General features: G+C 42.6%; 1 protein-coding gene across 3 annotated transcripts in view; it reads left to right on the top strand.

The window, feature by feature from the left end:
* FAT3 (FAT atypical cadherin 3) overlaps positions 1-9,299 on the top strand; it is a 532,268-nt gene extending 522,969 nt beyond the window's left edge. For 2 of the 3 annotated variants that reach the window (XM_067568394.1, XM_067568392.1), the window contains one exon: positions 3,140-9,299. In XM_067568394.1, the coding sequence (XP_067424495.1) occupies positions 3,140-3,747 (608 nt within the window). In that variant the 3' untranslated portion in view covers positions 3,748-9,299. Of the gene's footprint in view, positions 1-2,459; positions 2,496-3,139 lie in introns of all 3 variants that reach the window. The other variant, XM_067568383.1, reaches the window with a different exon arrangement.
* The last annotated feature ends 13,621 nt before the right edge of the window (positions 9,300-22,920 follow it).

Genomic DNA, 22,920 nt, shown 5'->3' with positions numbered 1-22,920 from the left:
TTGGTAATTTTGTGTGACGTCCACGGCCCAGAAAGGCACAGAAGGCTTGATCCTGTGCCATTCAAGTCATTGGGACTTATCCCGTTGATTGAAATGGGAGTAGGATTAAGCTCAGGGTGTAGCCAGACTGCTGTGGCTATCTTGCAAGTGGATGCGGGGGACCATGCATGGGAATCATGTTACTCCTGACCACAGCGGAGCTAAGTTCTGCAGCCCTGCACTCCACAGGATCCCATGGAGAGGAGTCGGGGGCCGAAGACAGGCATGGGCATAGCCAGATGGTCCCAAATGCCACAGTGCCAACCCAGGGGTTGTGCAGAAAGCCAGGGATGTTACTACTGAAACATGGGCCACTGGCTTGCTGGACAAGTCACTTCACCTTCCTGAGCCTCAGTTTCCCCAGCTGTAAAATGGGGATAATTATACTCTCTTCCTTTGTAAAACACTTTGAGATCTACTGATGAAAACTGCTCTATAAAAGCGAGGTTTTATTATTTATTTGCTAAGCCCATCAAGTGTGGCTTGCTGAGGATTTCACCCTTATTTAGCAAATATAGCTTAGTCCAGCCTTACAGACTCAATTAGCCCAGGCTGAGAATTGTTTAAGGATGGGCAAATAAAAAGCTGATCTCTTTATTATAATTGCAATAGATGGTGAGCTAGCTGATTTTGTGCCCAGGCTAGTATATTTTCATGGCAGTTTTCAAAGGTTCATTTAGTTTTAATTGTTGACGGTGCAGTACTTGAATGTACTTCTACACGTACTTGTTCATTTTCTGAGATCTAAGGATACGCCCTTAGCAGTTCTCTAACATAGACCATGTTATTAAAACCAATGTAATGAGGTAACCAATGTTAACTAATAAAATAGACTCCACCCCAAATTAAGAAAATAAGAAACAACGCTGACACCCCAGTGTCTCAAGACAAAAACTTGAAAAACAAATGGGCTGTATGGCAGGCCCTAAAGATCAGTTGACTCAAGCCAATCTAGAAGTAAATTCCAGAAGCTTCCACTGAAAATGTGGAGCCCACTCCCAACCCCCTGGTGCGAGACCTAGATGTTGTGTAAGAGAGCTGGTAAAAACAGTAGATTCTTAGTCACAAGAGACCTCACAACCGCATCTGCTGTTAAATCCTGGCTGAAGAACGAGGGGGGCAGAGAGCAGTAGTTCGTATGGGAATCGTGGGTGATGCAGGTCAGCAGATTAGTGAGGTTCTGCTGGGTGGTGAAAAGATGCAGCTGCTCAGGTGCCTGGTACACCTTGGGTACAGTATAATTGCACTGACAGAAGACAGCTGGGGGGAGAGCATAACACTGGTTACAAACAAAGAGTGTTGTCCATGTAATCATTCGCTTTCGGCTCTTTTTGAACAATATTTGGATAGCTAGGGACAGTTCAGACCGTGCTGCCAAACCTGCAGCCTAAAGGCAAGCCTGTCCCCAGCCCTCCCGGTGCTATCAGGGACCAGTTGGAAAGGCTACCATGTTGTTTACTGGCCATGCTACGTTACTATGTAAACAGGACAAATGGCTTGGTCTTCAATGAGAGCTCTGTGTAATGTTAATAAATTGAGCCCCCAGGGAACTGGGATGGTTCCCCCACACACACACACTTTTAGCTCAGCCCTGGCTGGGGCACATAGATTGATACATTTTAAGTCCATAAAGTACCCTTATGATGATTAATCTGACCTCCTGCAATACCACAGTCCATAGATTTTTGCTCAGTGATTCCTGCACTGAGCCCAATAACTAGTGGTTAAATTATTAAAACTTCTCTTTAAGAAAACATCACAGGTTACTCTCCTCCTGTTTAACACAGGTTACTCTCCTCCCTGTTCATCCCTCTCCTCTTCCCTGCCCCATATTGGAATGCCTCCCCACATCAGCTAGCATGGCAGAACAGTTTGGGGATCAGAGGTGTAGGATCAGGGAGCACGCAATCTTGGATAGTGTAGCTAATGACCCCACTGAATGGCTTTCTATTCTATTCAAGTTCTTATACAGTGCCCATCACCATGGTATCTGAGCTCAGTTGGGCCTAGATTTGTTTGAACTGAGAAGAGCAAATTATTATGTTTCCATTTCAAAGTGAGCAAGAGGGAGAGAAATGTATTTTACATTTATAAACCTTGCAGACTGCTGGTAACTCTTTAGTGTTGAGAATTCCAGCTCTAATTTAATTCCATGTTTGTTCAGGGAGGGTAGATAATTAAGACGATGAAAGGAAAGGAATATGACTTACTGATACACATGACATAAGAATGTTTCCATATATGCCTGTGTTTGACAATAGTTTGACAAACTAAAGAGCAATTAAAAATGCTGTTAAGACAATATACAGCCAGCTGTATTTTAGACACATGCATGCTAAAAGTTGTATTTTCACCTGTAACACTATGCTGGTAGCAAGCTTTGAATTACCAGTTTTTACTTTTCACTTTGTACCTAACAGTGTCTGTTATGGATCAAGGACAGAACTACAACAGAGGTGACTTTTCTGAGATGCTTTCTGCTTATTGGACTGTGTCAGGGTGGGAAGGGCATTGGTTGCTATTTTCTCAGTATTGATATGCTTCATCTGTCTTCCCTTTCTGTTTTATGTTATGTCCAAATTCTGCATGCATGGGAATTTTGCCATCCAGTGTTTATTTCAAGGGTTGTCCATACTCTGATCTCTCAGCCATTCACATTGAGTGTCCTGTGTATTTTCTGACCTGAAGCAAAAAGTTTTGAAAGACAACAGACATGATATTTTGAGCATGCTGGATTTTTTTAATCACTTATGAAAAATATTAATTCACAGATTTCTAGCATTTTGGTTTCTTAGACTCATAATTTCTAATACACTTACTTGCATCCTTCAGTGTGAAATGCTTTCAGATGCTCACATTTTGTTTCTTTTAATCTTTGTGTTGGCATTATGATGTGAAGTTGTTTCAACCTCCGCCCCCCAGGGGGCCGGTGAGAGCATGGCTGACCAGTTTTAGCAGGCTGTGGAGCATGCTGATCATATTTGCATCTGTGGCTGAAATTTGCTGTGACTATTAAGGGTTTGCTCTGTAGCAGATGCATGCAATAGGTTTTGTTTTCGTTAGTTACTCTTCATCCTAAAAGGTGTGTTCCCCTTTACAGCTTATCACTGGGACACCTCTGACTGGATGCCAAGTGCTCGTTTGTCTGACATTGAGGAAGTGCCCAATTATGAAACAGCAGATGGAGGCTCGGTTCATCATGGAAGTAACAGAGAGCTGGAAACCGATTACTACCTTGGTGGCTATGACATTGACAGCGACTATCCTCCTCCTCACGAAGAGGAATTTTTAAGTCAGGACCAGTTACCGCCCCCTCTCCCAGAGGATTATCCAGACCAGTATGAAACCCTTCCGCCATCACAGCCAGTCTCAATTACTAGCACGCTCAGCCCAGATTGCAGACGGCGGCCGCAGTTCCACCCTAGCCAATACCTCCCTCCTCATCAGTTCCCCAATGAGACGGACGCTGCTGTGAATGAATTTAGTACTTTTGCTGTTGTCCCAGGCCAGAGTGCAGAAAACGTTAGTGCAGGTAAGATGCCCTTATCCTTGCACAACTCTCTGGATGCCTCCTCATCTGATGTCTCAGCCAGCTGCGGCTTTGAGGATTCCGAAGTAGCCATGAGTGACTTTGAAAGTGTGGAAGAGCTCATCTTAGATAACGTTCACATTCCATTTGTGGAGATCCAGCATCAGACACAAGTGTAAAGGAGACTTTTTTTTTTTTTGGTCACTTGGTCCAATTAACAGAATACACACTGAGAAGACATTTTGCTAAAGATATATCTCTATGTATTCGGCAAGGCAGAAATACAGTATAACCCATTATTAACTTGTTCAGAAATGATACTGTATGTGCAGACACAAAGAGACCAGTTGTGTTAAACCATAAATTGTTTCAGACAATCTGGAGAGTGTGTACCTTCTATTTATTACCAAGAGTACACTCACAGACTTTCTGAGGGGGAAACAATTTCATCTTTCAAGTTAGCTTTCTTCACCCGCTATTTTATATGGTATTGTGTTATTAAAAGTGTTACAATCTCTCCCTGCTGTATTAACAAACAGGAAAGGATGATTCCAAGAGGCACTGTTGTATGAAACTTTAGGTCAGATGAAGAGCGAAATAATTTGATTATTAAGGCTGCTATGTGAAACAATTCCATTGGTTTTATTAAAAAGAGCATTTAAAAATCAACTTATCAACATGGACATCTGTCCATAAATAACTATTTATTTATAGTTTTGTTTCTATATCACATCTATTTCTAACTTGTGTGTATACAGTAAGACAAATATATACATTATATATTGTACACCAAACTAGAATAGGTTGGTAGCCATTATTCAAATTTAATTTCAGATGTTTGTGTATAAAATGAATTATGAGACTTTCCAAATATTGTGACATTTCACACTTGCAGAGTTTGACTCACTAATGGCCAAATTCTGCCCTTAGATACACGTGTGTGTAACCTGTGATGACCAGTGTACAGAATGTGAACATGTATCTGAGGGCAGAACTGTACCTGAACTATCACATTTTGCTGCTTTTATTTTGGGTTTCCTTGCAGCTTTTTAACAGCAGTCAGTATGCTGTCATATTCCAACTAAATTAGTTGTAATCAATTTGTGTACGCATTCTGCTATAATCTTAAATTGCTAGATCAACTTCCGTTGAAAAATGTCCAGCCCTAGAGTTTGTGAGACAGATCCTCAGCTGGTGTAGACTGGTGTGATCAATGGAGGTATGTTGATTTACACCAGCTGAGTATCTGGCCCTATATTCCCAGCTTGATGCATGGGGATTCATAGCTTTGGAACTCCCACGTAGTATTCACAGAGTTAAAAGCAGTTTTGTAGAATACTGTAGAATGCAAAAGCAATACATCAGGTTAATCTTACACTTCCCTCACATGGCTTGGCATTTCACAATAATCAGCTGGAGCAGGTTAAATGCAATATGAAAATCTGTTGTTTCCACTCACTTCGGTAAAAATATATATATGCCCTTTACTTAATGCTGTGAAAATATTTTTACTACTGTTACGAGTAGTTCTACAGCATTTGTACATCTCTGGCTATACACTGTACATTGAATAGGAGGTCTTCACTTTGCATTAATGTTTTATTATCCACTTCCTTCCCCTGGCAGAGCTCAGTCATTCTTAAAGTTTATTGAATAGATAGAAGTTATGAATGAATGGATGTTCTGACAGGGTTTTCATGCTGCTGCCTTATCCTGTCTGTTGGTCAGATAAATTAGCTGGATAGTTTTTAGGAAGAGAGGTTCTTGGCTGAACTGAATTTTACTCATTCAGTTATCATAAGTCTGTCGCTGGCTATTTCTTATCATACAGCAGGTCATTGTTCACAACTTGCTCAAAAAGAAAATAGGTTATTGAGAATGGGACTTAAATAGTTGTAATTTGTGACACTTTTAATAAAACACGGTCTCTAAAACTTGCAGTGCAAACCTGATATTTCACTGCTTCCCTCTAATATATCATAAATCAGTAGAAAATTGGTTTTACTTTGTATCATGCAATAATTCTTTATTAGAAAACAATCTGGTTGCAGTACGTAGAGGTACATGAATAATGAAATGGACTTTAGGTAAGAGAATGTACTGCACATACAAGTATTATGTAGTACTTGCCTGCATACAGTTCCTGTTCATTGAATTTCTGAATGTCACGTGGTCTCCTCAAAGCAGACATGCTTCTGTAAGAGTAATATGTTCTAAATGTGTTCGTGGTACATTTTGATCCCCTTTCCCTCCCATTCTCCCACCATTTTCAATAAAAATACAAATTTTAAATATATCATGATGGCAAGGAAAATGAGGGATTTCCCTACAAACCTTGAAATAGTTTGGCTAAGGTCAAGGCACAGATACAGTTATGCAGAATGACCATGCATGGCTCATAAAGTTTACATTTCAGAGAAGTGGTCGCAAGGAATACAATTAGTATTACTTCAAGGATAGGAATATTTGAATTTTTAAAAAAATGTAAAAGCTGCAAGTTTAGCTGTTGTGCAATAGTTTTAATGCTGATATAAATTTCTATGAATTTAATACTCTTTTAGCACATGGCTGTGACATACTTGGGGTTTGCGTCAAATCAACTCTGATGTACTACATTTTAACTATTATGCAATGAACTCTCTGTTTGCCCCCAACTAGTTATTAAATATACTCACCATCTTCTTCTGTAGAAAAAAATCTTTGGGTAATGGATCCCTGAGACACTGGTATCTAAGCTTATTTTCTTACAGGGACATATCAAAAGTGTCACAAAGGGAAACACAATTGGTAACATAGCAATTGCCATACCAAAAAAGACCAATGGTTCTTCTAAAGCTTGTTGCCTCAGTAATACCTTGTGGGCAGTGAGTTTCACTGGTAAAATACATGTAACTTCAATATATACTTCCTTTTCTCTGTTGTAAATGTTGTTGCCATTTCATTTAATCAAGCACCAGTTTGTGAGTATACTGTGGGAAAGGGAACATAGGAGCAACTGATTAACCTTCTCCGTACCATTCATGATTTTATATACCTCAATATCTCCAAACTAAATAGGCCTCCTGTATTCAGTCTCTCCTCAGACAGAATGCCTAATCACCACTTTTGTTGCCTTTCTGTTTCTCTTCTAGTTCTTTTCAATAACCAAACCTGAATACAGATCTCAAGGTGAAAACCTTCCCAAATATTTACAGCATGCAATAACATTCTCACGTTATTTTCTGTCCCCTTGTTAATACAACTCAGCAGCTCATTTGCTTTTTTAACTAATGGTGTACTTTGATTAACCCGGACTTTCTCAGCTGGAGGTGACAATATATTCAGAACCAAATAAGTGCATGAGTATGTACTGTTCCATCCAATGTATATTACTTCGTTGTATGATGGGTTTTTTCCTGTTGCTGTATTCTCAGCTGCCTAATTTGGTTAGGCTTTTCCTCAAAATCCCTGCTAGTCTTGACTAACTGTCATTTGTGACTGCACACTATCACAGTTCACATTCCTGTGGATGGCTCCACTATGTGATATTTCCCTTCAGATTCTTCTGTAGAGAATTTTCACAGAATTACTAGAATATCAGATGATGATATTCCATAACAAAACCACAGTCGTCTAAGGTAAACACGCTTTTTCTTTTTATTTAAAAAAAATATGCAACAACTGGTCAGAAAATAAACTCATATCTTTATCACAAGTTCTTAGACTTCCAAGATTTCTGTGGGTCTTAATTACATGATGCATATTTTCTATTTTTGACAAAGGGTCACGTTCTCATTTACACCGATGCTCCTTTAAGGGCCTTAAAGTGGGTGTCAATGTCTCTTCTACTGCCAATACCCCGTAAAGTGGCCTTAGTGTAAAGGAAAATCTGGCTAGCATGTTTTTCTTAATTATTGTTAACATTTTGCCTCCAGTTTATGAGCTTCAGAGGGGGAAAAACATGGCACAAGCACTGCAGAAGACAGCCATCAGGCTACCCTTCCAAGCGTCCTTTCTCAAGGCCTGGTTTGGAACACAGGTGCTCAGGAGCAACCCAGGGTCAAGAAGACACAAAGGTGGTTTAGTGCCCCCAGTTCCATCTGGGCTGGAAGTTCCATGATGCACAGAACAGAATCTCTTGGTTTCTTAGAGTTGTTAAACTTTGGTCCTCAAAAAAAAAATTCTAGTCTGTTATGAAGCCTTTGATATGTTACATTACAGTTGTTGTGCCTCAATACAAGTTTGAATTGAAAGGAAAAGGCAGATCTAGCAGAAATGGTATATATATTTGTGTAGTTAGCCATACTCCTGTTTGAAAAACATGCCATGATGTTTTATCCCACAAGCCAGAATTGACTCAAGGAAGTGTGAACCATTACAGTGTTCATTACTGCAGTGCTTTCTTTAAAAGGGTGATGTCATTAATAATGAAAGAAAACAACTATTTTAAACCAATAGAGGAAATGCATCTTTATTAGATCAATATTACCATTTTAGCCTTTATTATTATTATTATTATTATATGAGTAATTATGGAAGTTAAAAGGTTCTAAAGGGGGGAGAGACTTCTTTAGGTTCATGATGGTACATGCTCTGTGGTACAGTTCTCTGCTTTTTGCCAGTTTGCATCTCTGTCCTCTCAGTACACATCAGTGATACAAGCCCTAGAAGTTAACAGTATTACCCATAATTCTCCATTGCCTTTAGCTTGTATTCTGTAAAACTGACCTATAAAGTCACCTATTAACAGACGGGGCACTGATTTACCTCTAGCCACATCTTATGGGGGAGGAGTGAGCGGGCAGGGAAAGAATAAAAATAAATTCCTTTCTTTATGTAATAACAAAAAGCAATAATTACAAATACGTAGTATTACACGAAGGCCATAACTTGTCTTTGCCAGTGTTAAGAATGCACTTGAATTGTATTATGGGAATGAGATTGGAACCCTCAGTACTGTAATTATTCTTCTGTCATATGAATACCTGAATTGCTACTATTTAACAATTTTATGAGCCCATACTACTGCTTTTCAGGAAATGACAAATGCATTTGGGAAATGGAAGCAGTTCTCTTTAAAGCACTGTATCGGAAAGATTGTCTTGTAAATTTTACCTGTTGCAAGCAGGCTGGTTTGTAAAAGATGTATGTTTTGGTGTTTAAAAAGAAGTTTATAAAAATAATGTATATAATGGTTTCAAATTACCAAGCTTTTGTAGATATTTGATGCCAATCAGGTCGCTTTAAATTTTTGTTTGATATAATTATAAGAGAGTCATCCAAGCTGGTTTAAACTTTTAAGGTAATGGCAAAAAACAAAACACAAAAAGTTTTAGCTTTGAAAAATGGTAGTTTTTAATCATTTCAAATGTACTGTAACTTTCCTTTTGGTTCAGCTCTTTTCATTTAACTTTTTCTGTTTTTAAGAAGCTGTTTTTTATTGACTTTTTTTAAATCAATGTGTTTTGCACAAAGACTAGAGACATGATTTTTATGCCATGTCAAGTAGGTATTAAGATACATCATTTCTTCATTGACAAAAAAAACAAACTTATGCAAAGGAGAAGGTAATCACTTCGAGTGGATCTCAACCCTCATCTGAAGATTAATTGTTTCTTCATAATTGCTGTTGGCAGTATTGTCTTGTGTTCTTTTGCTATAAAAAAGAAAAAAGTGTACAGGTTTGTAACTGCCAAAATTTGCTAAAGTTGATGGTTAAAACAAGTTTAAGTAAAAAAAAACCAAAAAACCCCCTACTTGTGTTTATTATTTATTGATGTTTTCCATTAGGGCACATTTTCAAAAAAGGGAATCAGATGAGGCACATAAATTCTAGGTCTAGTCTAGGGAAAATTCACATTGCAATATATAGTTTTCCCTACTGTATGTTGTAATCCAGAAAGCACTGCACTTTTCAAATTCTTCAAATCTGCCTCTTTGTTGTAGCACAGTAGCAGACTGAGAACCCATTGTGCTAGGCACTGTGTACACAATTACTAAAAAAAAAAAAAAAAAATAGTTTCTGCCCCAAAGATCGTTTTCTACTCAGAGTTTTGTATACAAGGGTTCACCACAGCAGAATTCAAGAGAGTCTCCCACCTACAAAATTCATTTAACTCTAGACACATTTGCGCAGATCTTCTGACCCACCTGCCCCCAATGTGCTGAGAAGAAACACCAGCTCTAAGTAAGAAGGGAAACTATTTGAGCCCTTCAAACACATTTTAATCCTGTTTACATAACACAACCATGTCATTTTAAAAAAATTATTCCCACACAAAACTGTTTGCAGAATGGATTCAGAGCACTCACAGCGCCAACTTGGACGAGAGTTGTTGTTCATAGGATAGTATCACATTAAAATCGTTTGAGACTGAGGACAGTCTTTTAAACTTACCCACTGATCAGGATTCAGACAATATTCCTTTGCCTCCTTGAAACATGAATTTAAAGTTGCACCATGGGAAAACAAAGCATGATGCCAAGCAAAGCTTTTCTCACACTTCCAGGACCTCATTTAAACATGTTAATTTCTTTTCAGTTCACATCTCCCTTGTTCTGGGAGTAGAAGGCTGCTCTTTCACTGCTTCCCCAAACAGGTAGTGTAAACAGATGTGGATGCTCAGGAACTGGAGTACATGTGGGCGAGCTGTCTCAGGACAAGGAGTCAAAAATACAGCCACTGGAGGACCATCTGCCTGTTTGAAGAGGTAGGGAGTGCATGATTTGTGGGGAGACTCTGGCAAACATCAGTTTCAGGCAAAACAAATTACTTTCAACCCAATTTAAAAGTGCTGATATGGAGAGTGCTTTTTAAAAATCACTCTATTCCCCTTCCATGGCAAACACTTCCTTATTCTCCCGAGTTTTCTGGCATCAGCTCCTGGTTCTTTGTTCCCATGACGCTCTCAGAATGGGGGTCTTAGGACTTGGTAACAGTTTTATTCAAAATTACTAAGGGATGTACAACAATAAAAGTATGGGCATAACTATGAGTAATGGGATGAGGTTAAAGATCGAGCTATTGCAGTATGGAATAGTATCCCAATTACATGGTGGAACACCTCTATGACTAGACATAGAAAGGGCTGGAAACCTATAGGACTAGATGACCTAAAAGATCTTGTCTATCTTTAATTTCCAGTAGGTCTGGAATGTGATTAGAATTATGATGAAGGGGGGAAAATGTTCATGAGGGATGGGATGGCAAATGGGGCAAAACTCACTCATATGTAGTGTTAAAATAAAGATGACATACTGGAGGTGGCATCACCTTGTGCCAAAAATAATTTTTCTCCCTTGTTTTGTGCCAACAAGCAGCATGTGTGGATGCTGGCCCAAGGATGAAATGCTGGCCCACACTGAAGTCAGTGGGAGTTTGCTATTGAGTTCAACGGCACTGTGTTTTCACCAGGAAACTTTTCTTCTATAGTCACAGTGGGACGCCCAGTGTAAGACAAAAGCTCTGTTTGCAAAGCAGATGGAAACTAAAGTTTTGGTAAAAGAAGCCATCTGTGTAACAAGGCACTTCTGGCCCCCATGGCTGTAGTATCTGAGCATTCCATGGATAGAGACTAGAATCCTGTGAGTGGATCAAAAGGTAGTAAAGAGACGCCTCCGTGTCATTAAACTTAAATGAGCGTCCCAGTTTTCAAACTGAAGACTTGCCACTTCTGGTAACATCCTTTCCCGCTTCTGCCCTCCTTCTCCTCCCCTGCCCGCAGTTAAAAATAAATCACCACTGTAACTGGGACTCTCTCTGCAGAGCACGAACAGTAATTTACAAACCCCCTGCCTGCTCTCCACCAGCAGTTAGATGCTGCAAGGAAGAGAGACTTCCGAGCCCCAGTTCCTCACTCTTAAATAAGGACTACAAACCACAGGGAGCGGAATCCATGGGCCAGTAAGGTAAGACAGAACAGTCTAACAGCAGGTGGAGGAAACAGCTTCAGTTATGACTTGTTTCTACAGTAGTTTAACTCTCTTGGTTGGTATTTTCTCTCCTGACGTGACAGGACCTTTCTCTCTCTCTCTGGCTTTCTGTTTCCCTGTCTACACTTGTTTTCGCACACCTGCCAATATCAGCGTTGTCAGTTTGCCTGAGAATTTGATAGTGGATTTTAGTTTCCAATATTTTAGGGCTGGCTTCTGCTCTTCCTTACACCAATGTAAATTAGGAGTGACTCCACTAAAAACAATGGGGGTAACTGCTGTAAAGCCAGTAGCAGGTAAGACTAGGGCCTTTGGTCCTTTGGAGAACAGATAATTCTGTTGAGCCCAAAGGCGTGCTGAATTCAGGATTTTTTCCATCTGGTCACTAGTTGTTTTAACTCATAAGTGTCGTGAGCTTGCTTTCCAGGGCCAAATGTTGCTGTAAACAGGTGTAGCAGGGAATTTGGTCCTCAGTCTCAGTGTGGTGATCAGTTACCTGGGAGCATTGTGGGATGCCTTGTGTACACATCATAAAGAAGCACACAAAAAAGGTGCACATTCAACACTTGTTTTCCTTTGCAGGTCACCTTTCAAAATATATTTTCTTTAAAAGAACCTAGGGAATGAAATGAATAGATAACTATTAGTACAGTGCCAAGGTTGTACAGTGTTAAGTCTCCAAAACCAGGAGCGAAGATCGCAACAGGTATGTTAACTCTGCCTCATTACACATATACAGGGTGAAATCCTGGCGCCATTGAAGCAAAACTCCCAATGACTTCAGTGGGGCCAAGATTTCGACCCTATTTTTTTTCTGTCCCTGTTTACCTGGTTAAATATGCAATTTAATATGTTACTACTTGTGCACTGAGGTGAATACCATGAATCCTACGTCATGTGCATTTGTTATTTTATTGGCTATTCGGTGTTACTCCATAGCAGCTTTACCAATGTAAGAATTATAACAAATCTGTGATGCAGGTGAGCTATCATTGTTGAAGTACTGACTTCCGCTGTACTGGACTTCAGGGAACTTCAGCCATGCCAATTTCATTGCAGCATTGCAGTTTATTGCATTTGATTATTTACTGAGCACAGTTACTGTGCTTGGTGCTGTACAGAACAGAGCAGGAGGCACAGTCACTAGTCCATTGAGCTTGAAATAAAGGGCTAACTTATAGCTGTTAGAGCCAGATCTGTACTGGGGCAATGGGACTTGGTTGGAAAGTTGAAGAGCCCAAGTATAGGGCAGAGTGCAGGGGGAATTTCCTCACTGGTAGCACTTACTGCATCTTTAAAAAGGATGCAGCTTGCTCCAGTACCTAGCACCAGATGTTAGGAAGTCTAGTAAGTAGATGGGGGACCATTGCTGTGCCCCACGACACCCTTAGAGGTATGCAATGCTAACAGGCTCTATGCATGTTGCGATGAGGGAGCCCTACTTGTTCTGTTGTAGTTGCTTGCCTCTGTGGTTCAAACTGTTGAGATTTATGCTCAGGGTTCTGAATTCAATCCCCAGTCACGACCAAGATGGCATAGATGTCACCATATAGCCACAGCTAAGTCATTTTACACATCTTCCTTGAGGAAGTTTACCTAGTCCTCCCTGTTTTCAGTTCTAAAGGACATATTTCTCATTTCTTCTGTAGAAATATCAATTGTATATTGCGCTCTACCATGAGCCTAATCCTAGTTAAGGGACCCAATCGGGGCAGAAGCATATTAATTAATTAATCACCACCTGCAACTGTGGTTTAGTCTGTGTTGGTGCAAATTAATAGACATGAAATCACAGAAATGTGAACAGTGTTGTTCTTAATGCAAAGAACAAATGCCCAGATTCAGTCCAGTACTTAATTAAGCATGTGCCTAATTTCAATCACACAAGTAGCCCCATGGACCAGCCCCTTGTCTAGGACAAGGAATTTTGGCTCCTAACATTGCACATGGGCACCTACTGGGGTTTATGAAAGCACTTCAGTGAGTTACGCTAACTCCTGTTGAAATCACATCCCACTAGAGCCCAGATCTTCAAAGGTATTTAGACTCCTACCTTCCATTCATTTCAAAACTCCAAAGTACCTTTGTGGATCTGGGCCTACGTGTCCATTGCAACTTTAGACACCTAAGCATCTTTCTAAATCTGGCCCCTTCAGTGGGAGTTCGCACCTACTACAACTCCTTGACACTTGAGCCTGGAAGTCGGTGTACGTTTTGACATGGTTCCAATGGCAGCAGAGTTCTTAGAGACCAAAAATATGAAAGCGCACCCCCCTCCTCCTCCCCCCCCTCTCCCCCCCAGATAATAACAAGTCTTAATTCAGCGTTAATTTGGATTAGAAAATCAGAAACCCTTCCAGAGGTGCGGGTGCCGTTCTCATCTCAATGGATCTTTCAGTGTTTCCATCATCACATCTTTTTTTTCTTGTAATTCTCTTCTAACTCCTTTATAAATTAGATCCAGCCCCTAGACATGTTCATTATGAAAGCTCTACAGTCTGATACTATAGGCTTAGGGCCAACTTTGCATTAAAGCACACAGCTTGGACCAACCCAGCTCAGTCCTCGCAGTGCACGCACCGCCTTGCTGATGCAACAAGAGCTGTCCCCTTTGACTCCCCTCAGCAGTCCTTCAATCCTTAAAGGGACAGGGTATGGGTAACTCTAACCCTGCCCTTTCGCGTGCTACTCCTGCTTCTCCATGGAGCAGCATACCCCCTTCCCTGTTCACCAGACCGCCTGCTCGGGTTGTTAGGTAGGGCGATGGGAGCCTTTGGCTATGTCTACACTGATGGTGTCAAAGTCGCTGCCATCAGATCGACTTATCTGGATCAACTGAGTGGTCAGTGAAGACCCACTCAGTCGATCCAGAAGTCGACGTACTAAAACCACCCCCACAGGCGGCGCAATGCAGTGGAGATGGCACGCAGAAGAGAAGCACAGAAGTTGATGGGAGTTACGCAAGTTCTTTGCGTAACTTCCGTCAAATGCCGCCAAATCCCGGAGGTCCGTGTAGACCAAGCCTTTGTCTCACTCCTGCAGCCAAAGTTGCCATCTGAGGAAAGATGGTGGTTTTACTCCCACGTGTACAGCCACACAGGGGCTGTACAATACTGACAACGTAGCCCTTTGTCAGCAGCACCCTTTGTTCAGCAGGGCATGTTCCTTTCAGCCAGGAACCCAGCCTTTCCTCGGATGCCATTCAGAGAATGAGGGGAGCTAGCGCTGCGGAGTATAGACAGGAATGAGGTATTTTTAGGCATGACTTAGGGGTCTGTTGAGCACCAAATTATTTTATCTCAAAATTACTAAAAATTGTAGGCTGGTGAAGACAAGGTCTGGCGGTCAATTGCTAATAAATGAGTGTCATTCTTTAAGCTTCAGGGTTGTGATCCCACTATTTGTCACGTGGGCCCTTTTCACGCAATAAGGGGTCTGAGGACTCAGACAAGCAAAGGCCTCAGTTATTATTAACCAGCTATTTATTCGGCAGAGAAAACAACAACAAGCTACATGCCTCTCGGGAACCAAGTCAGCTCCGGGAGAACTGTGCCTGTCCTCTATCTGGGGAAGAGATTCTAACCTTTGCCCCTTCCAGGAGAGGGACCCGTGACTTCTGGGGACAGTCTACTGTAGGCTTATGAGTTCACTGAAGTTGGCAGCTTGGGGCTTTGCTTTGTTTCAGTTCTCTGTCGTTGCCTCGTCCTTCCCCTGTTGTTTGGTTTTTTTCAGCTCAGGACCTGACTCAATGCACTTTGAGGTTACTCAGCGACACTGCCCCAATGTAAATAGAACTAATAATGATTCAGACACCAGGCCGGACTGTCCTAATGCCATGATTCAGGGTTGTGTAGTGAATGAGGCTGTTTGTAGGATCTCTGCCTCAGTTGCTTTAGAAGAGAAGAAAGCAAGAGGCCGCAAGAAGAAAAAGGCGCATGAATGCCACAGAGGAGAACTCTGTGCTACAGTGACCGTCTTCCCTTATTTTGCACAGCAAGTCACTTAAATCAAAATCTTGCAGGCGCCCACTAACTGTCTTCCTCATTTTCAGGGTGCCCAGTTGGAGACATCTGGGGCCTGAGGTGCAAAAGTGCTGAATACTCACAAGTGTAGCTGAAGTCAATGGAAGCTGTGCAAGCACAGCATTGCTGGCAGCGAGGTTATCTGGTCTGAAGGCATAAACCCAGTATTGGGAGTCAGGAAAGCCTTAGATCTAATCTTGGCTCTGCCAGTGATTCACTGTGTGTGGTTACAGTGAATTCTTGTTCTCTCAGTTTCCTCATCTTTAAATGAAGATAAAAATGCCATCTTATGTTGCAATGTAAACGAATGCCTTGTTTGTGAGACACTCAGACACCACAGTAATAAGTGTCCTGGAAAAGGTCATGAGGAAATGATTAATTATGTATACACGGCAGGCCTTGGAATGTGTGCAGCAAATAAGGTAGAAGCCACTAATTAAATGATGAAGATAAAGTACTGAACAACTGCCTCTTTCCTGTGCGCTGAATGAGTTAAAACCGGTATGTGATCATGTAATGAAAGGCGGTGGGAGCGGAGGTGAATCAAAACAAGACAATCAAAAGTCTGCTTTTCCTAACTTTTGAGTGTTTGACTTTGCAACCTAAAAAACATTCTTTTCAGCATTAGTTTGGTTTGATTTTGTTTAACATAATACCAGATAGAACAGAGGTCCTTAAACTGTGGACTGTATAGCACTTGTTGGTAGGTAATGCTGTGTCTGCTGGTCACATGGCACTGGCCTCCTCCTCCTTGTCTCCATCTGCTAAATTTCATTAAAAGAAACTTAAAATTCATGACATAATTTCCTGGTCTTACTTTTCCAAGTCAACATTTGCTGTGGTTGCCACTGTCATGTAGCAGTTGGGGTATTGGGTGATCACAAACGAGAGGGGAGGTAGTATGGACCTATTAAGACGTGGTCCATGTTGCAGGGTCGGTTGAAGAGAGAGAGAGATTGAGCCAGGTGGAGTGATAAGGAGCGTTTATTCAGTTACAGCTTCTAGTCCACTTGTTCCCCTTTGTCATGCACGTCCAACAAAGTGAGCCCGAGTTCACTACTTTACAACTTTTTATCTAAAATAATATGTAAATACACACCCTTCTACAATGCCCCATAAAACCCATATTTGGTGATATAAATGGTTATAAAATGAATATTAATGGCTAGGGGAGGCATGTAATTATACCCGCCCCTGTTTGTTATTTCCCATGAAACTTGCGTAGCATATACATTTATCGTGGAATGACCATGAAGCACCTTAACAAACTAGCAACAAGGGAAGAGCTAGGGGGAGAGATCCCGAGCCTTCCCTAACAGACATGCTGCCTGGAAAAGAAGAGATAATAGCCTTTTACCACATTTTTGTCCATGTGGTGAGGGGAGGAATGAAAGGGAGCACATAGCCAACTCATATTACCCCCTTGTTACCATGGTACCTATCGGGTAGGTTTGCCCTGTTCTGGACACTGCTAGAAAGTTGCTCTGATATGTTTCCTCCTTCCATAACTTCAAGGCTAGAAAGTTGCTGTGGTTTGCACATGATTATTGCTTGTGTAGCATATGGCCTTTTTAGCCCAAGCCAGGGGTCCCGCGGAGGACAATTGTGTCCAAAGCCTGGGCCCAACTCCCAGCCCCCAGGAATGTGGCCCAGCGCTGACATCCTTTGTCCCCGCGCCCACAGTCCACAATCTAATCATGTCTACACTTGGGAAAAAAGGTGTGATTTTTATAACCAGGTAGCTAACACAGAAAAGTAGTGTTGACAGGGCAAGCTGTAGTTCTACCTCAATGTAATTGGTCAAGATAAATCCTAGACTTCCCCTTAAAGTTTATCTTAACAGCTACAATGAAGTAAAACTATAATTTACCACATCTATACTAAGCGTGAAATCCTAGGCCACTGCAGTCAACAGGAGTTTTGCCATTGACTTCAATCAGGCCAGGATTTCACCCTAAGATTTAAAATAGGCCAGTTGTTACGGAGGTATCTATTTTTCCTAGTGTAGACATGTCCTATGCAAATGCTTGAGAACCTCTGATGTAAACTATTTGGTTCCATTCTGTGTCTGGAGATGGTGTATCTAATCATTTGCACTGAAAAGACATGTTCATGATAAACAAACCTAGTCTTTAGCATATGAGGCAATGTGCAACATTTGAGGGGAGCAATAGCAGATACAATTTCTAAACATTGATACATAAGAACAGGAGGGTTCCACGTTTAAGTCAAATACTCTGGACAAAACTTTTACAGCCTAACATAATTCTGAACTGGTAACCTTTTGTATTCTTATGCATTTAGGGGTTGATTTCCATAAATCTCCACTTGCAGTCAAATTGAATGGCTCTTTTGTATATTTGTTCTGGATTTTAAAAAAAGAAATCTTGGTTTGGACACATTTTATGTTAATGATATATTTATACATAATTTATAAAGGGTTAACATATGATGAATAGCTATTTTAATAAACAATAATAAATTGTTATATAGCCTAACAGATCTACAGGTTGCTTATAACTATTTATAACACCTTCTACTGATGTGTTTACAACCATCTACATGGAATCCTACATTAAACAGAGGGTAAACTAAAGGCTATAGAACTGTACAAGGTTAATCAATGGATCCTATAGGTTACAACATTATCTGTTGTGATCAGTATGCAGGCATTGATATGATCAAGAGAATAGAAATATTCTCATTTATTTCCTCCTGACAACTGCCTTTCCACCTACAACACACATAGTAAAGGCAAGACCTTATAGCTCTGTATTTAGAGAAAAACCAGAGGGCATTTTGAAAAACAACCATTGATATCTTTTATGACAAGCTGATAGGTTCTGCAAGCTATTTATCTAGCAAGAGCTGTACTCAGTCATCCGTCCCACTGCCCGTTGTTGTAATTGTTTCAGGGATGAACAGCTTTTGGTCACTCAAAATTTCACTGTTAAAAAACATGACTCTAAAAAGCATGTACAATCTGTCATTGGATTTCACCTGCAGATCCCACTGTGTTTATCATGGAATGGAGTCACGGTCAGTAGTTTAACTGCAGCAGACAACAGGGGAATTAAAAGTATATGTCGCTTTAACAGACTGTAGGTCAAAGCCTGAGAGATGCTGAGCAGCCACAGCTCTCACTGGAGTGTCAGAGGGTATATCTTCACTGATGGCAGCACATTCGCCACCGTCATATCGATCTATCTGGGTCGATTGAGCTGTCAGTGAAGACCTGCTCAGTCGATCTGGCAGTCGACACATTAAAACCACCCCCTCAAGTGACATAGCTCTGCATCGATGGGAATGCATTTCCCGTCAGCCCAGCCCAGTGAAGACGCCACGTAGAAGGGGAGTTGTGAAGTCGGCGGGAGTTACGCAAGCTACTCTGCGTAACTTGCATAACTCCCGTCGACTGCCGCCGAATTTCCAGGTAAGTGTAGACCTGGCCAGCTGCACAGGATTTTGCCCACTGACTTCAGCGGGAGTTACAGGTGCTCAGGATTGCTGACCTGTGGATAGGACTTTTCGAAGGTCTGTAGTTTGCTTACAGGCTAAATTCCCAAATTGTTCTGGCAGTCAGACTAAGAAGGCAGTGGTGTACGGAGGGTCTCCAGCGCCGGGGGACAAGCCTACATCTGTGCCTCCCCCTCGTGTAGGGCAGGAGGGATCTCGGCACCGTCCCCAGCTGCCCTGGGGACGGGGGTCTGTATCTGTGGGGGGAGAGGGTGCTACGGGGGGGTCAGAAATGCAGGCTTGGCTCTGCTGCTCTCCCTCCCCACACTTACCTGGTGAGCAGCGCCTGCTTCTCCCACTTCAGCCTCACAGCCCGGCGCCGACTCAGATGGAGGACAGCCTCACCCCCCCGGTCTGTGGGGGGCGCCAGGTCGGCCCTTCACGATGGGCAGAGGGTGAGGGACGCAGGAGGCTGAGGGGTGGCTACTCTCGTTTCCGCTTCTGTGCCCCCACCAAGCATGTCGTGAAGGACCTGCCTGCCTCCCCACCCCAAGCCGGGGGGTGAGGCCGCCCCATTTGAGCTGGCACCAGGCTGGAGCAGCAGGTAAGTGTGCTCTGGGCCAACCCTTCACAGAAGATGGAGGCACAGGAGCCTCTGCGCTGCTCAGTCTTCTGTGCCCCCCACCCCCTGTGCATCATGAAGGGCTGGCCCAGTGCCGTCCCCCTCACCGCCCGCAGACTGGCCCCCAGGATCCTGGTCCCCCCCAGTCCTTCCTTGGTAAGCCACTGTAAGAAGGGGAAAATAGCTGAAAATTACCAAAAAAAAAAAAAGATCTGACAACCTTTACAAGAATTGTTAAACAAACATCATGATTTTTAGAAGTACTAAAAATTGCAATAGATGTTTAAACTAGCAGAATTTACTATGTTAAGCCAGATAAACAGATATTCAGATATACTGGAAATGTATAGAAAAAATCAGATGTCTGCCTGTGAAAAAGAGGAATTAATAAGAGCAAAACTGTTAGCAGGATTGGCTATCAGAATGCCAGGTCTAACTGAGGAGCATCAGAAGCCCAAGCCTGTTCCTGGCATTAAGTCATGAGAAAGCTTTATTCTCCTTGACTCTCCCTTAATTATTTCTACTCCTCCCTACTGCTTCTGAGGTGACCAGGAGAAATGGGTCATTGCCACTGCTTTATTGTCCTGCAGGAGTCTTGTGGAGAAGGAGTGAGGCGGACTTTAAAGAGGCCAGAACCACTTCTTCTATCCCAGCGTCAGACTCCTCTATGCTTCCCATATCATTCATCCCAACGGAGGCAGTCACTATCTTCCAACCAGAAGGCGGTAGAAGCTGGGTCAGCTCTGAGCCTCATTGTGTGTAGAAGAGGTGGCAACTTTTTACTCCCTCTCCCCGCACTCCAACCCCACAAGACTAGCTGCTGTTGTCCTCCTTGTATTAATATACTTACATTATTCAGTCACTAGATGGCTCTGTGTTTTATATAGAGTTCCAGACAGGGTGTGGTAAACAAAGCAGGTAAAGCTGGAACTCGAGCTATGTAGAAGTCTGTAGTTTATAATTGTTTGCTTTAGTAACTGCCTTCTGTTTAAGATGGAGCGTGATGCCACATATTGTAACATTCCTTAGGGCATCCCACATGAGGCATTTTATAACCTGTATGAATAGTTTTAAAGATGAAAATGTTTGTTTTCCTACAACTTAAAAGGTTTTTTTTTTTTTTTCCTTTTTCAGCGGACACAGCAACTATTAAACATTTTTAAATCTCCAGGACTAGTTAACTTAGACCCAAGAGTATTAAAAGAATTGGCTGAAGAGCTCTAAGCCATTAATGTTGATTGCTATCAAATCTTGGCTTATTGTTTTTAAAAAGTAAATGGGATGACCTGGGTTACTGTAGGCTGGCTAGCCTGACATCGGTCTCAAACAAAAGTGTAGAAAGGCTGCTATGGGCTGCAATCAGAAAAGGATTAACATATGGTAAAATAATCCAGTCTACTTGGTTTTATGGAAAATAGGTCTTGTCAAACAGACTTGACATTGTTTTTTGCTGAGGTCACACGTTTGATTGATAATGTTAACTGTATTTACGTAACATACTTAGACTGCTGTAAGACATTTACCTTCATCCCTGTGAAGTGGGTTGACTCTTCGCTGGTACCTCCTTGTGCTCAGGCATGGTGTAGCATCTCTCTCCCCACTGGGTGTCTCCCACTGACAGCTTTCCACCTCTGTGGTGATGGTCCTCTTCCTGTGACTTGGCCTTCTGGTCAGGTCACTTTAAAGTCTCTCTCCAGGATAGTCCATGAACAAAAAGCAAAGGGAATTACTTCTTAGTAACTCAGTTAGAGGGGAATGATTCCCTTCCAGGGTGCATCAGAATTTGGTCCTCCCTTCCCTCTGGGAAGGGGGCCTTTGGGTAGTTGTCATCTGGGAAGCTCTGGCCTCCAGTCAGCCTTTCCTCAGGAGCTGAAAGTTTGTTCTTTTCCCTGGTCTGCCAACAAGTGAGCTGCCCTGCTCCTCTTTTAAGCTCCTCCGCCAGCCTGTGTATGCCTTACAGCTGTGGCAGCAGGGTGGAGCTGCCTGAGTACTGAGCTGTTCCTTAATCCCTTCTTGTCTGATATGGGATTTATATACTCATGTTTTGGTCAGGGCAGTAATGGATTCCGTGACTTTACCAGACCTCTGTGACTTCTTTGGTTTCAGCTGTCTGAAGCTGGACCTGGGACTGTGAGCTCCCCCCGGCCTGTGCGGCTGCCATCAGTACTGGAGCCAGGGCTGTATGACCCTGCCCCCTGGCTGCTTTGGCCAGGGCTGGAGCTTGGACTGTGCACCACTGTCCTGGAGCTGGGGCTGGAGCCAGGACTGTGCCCTCTTTCCCCCCCACCCACAGATTTGACTGGGGCTGCAGCCAGTGGGCTCCTGCTCCATGGCTTTGGCCATGGCTGTGCACCTTCTTCCCTGTGGCTGGAGCTGGGGTTGTGTGCTGCCCCACTGTGGCTGTGCACTTCTGCCTGTGACTGGGGCTGGAGCTGGGACTATATACCCCAACCCCAATGGCTTCATCTGGGGCTGGAGCAGGGGCCATGTGCCACACTCTGCAGCTTCAGCTGGGGCAGTGAGCCCTCTCCGTGGCTGTGCCCAGGGCTGTGCGCCCCCATGACAGTGGTGCTCGGGCTATCAGTCCCCCCACTCCATGAGGCTCCAGCTGTCATTCTTCTCCAGCCCCTCCCAGTCCTGCTCCCCAGTTATTTTTAGTAAAGTCACGGATAGGTCATGGGCTCCCGTGAATTTTGGTTTATTGCCCGTGACCCGTCCATGACTTTTACTAAAAATAAACATGACCAAAATCTTAATCTTACTCATCACTCACCCTGCTACTCAAGATGGCATCTAGGAAACCAGGGCCAGCAGATTGATCCCCTCCCTGACCCTCTGGAAAAAATCCCAGCATTTTGGTGATCGTCTCCAGTTCTTTGCTGAATTTGGAAGGTGCACAGCTGGAGGGACAGATATCCGCACATAAGCCGGGGGTTCATATCTTTCATGGTGATTAACCAGCTTAAGGGATCATGGTTGGTGATGAGCTTGAATGGGTTTCCCAGGAGATAATAGTGGGAAAAGTCCATGACCCATTTCATGGCCAGCTGTTCCTTTTCTATCACAGAATATGTCCACTCCTGAGGGAACAGATTGCAGCTCAGAGAGAATACAGAGTATTCCTCTCTATTTGCTTCTGGGACAATAGTACACCTAAGCCCACTTCTGAGGTGTTGGTCTGCAAAATGAGCTCTTTTTTTGAGAAGTCAGGACTGAACAGGATAGGCTCTTTGCACAGTTGGTCTTTCAGCTTCTGAAAGGCCTTTTCACAGATCTCGGACAGCGAACCTTCTTGGGGCTACTGTCCTTAATTAGGTCTGTGAGGGGGGGCTTCTATCATT

This window comes from Emydura macquarii, unplaced genomic scaffold, assembly GCF_026122565.2.
Source record: "Emydura macquarii macquarii isolate MOO-44397 ecotype Brisbane River unplaced genomic scaffold, CSIRO-AGI_Emac_v2 contig_318, whole genome shotgun sequence".
NCBI classification, from domain to species: Eukaryota; Metazoa; Chordata; order Testudines; family Chelidae; genus Emydura; species Emydura macquarii.
The sequence above is the reverse complement of the archived record's forward strand: the minus strand, read 5'-3'. Positions and strand labels throughout refer to the sequence as shown.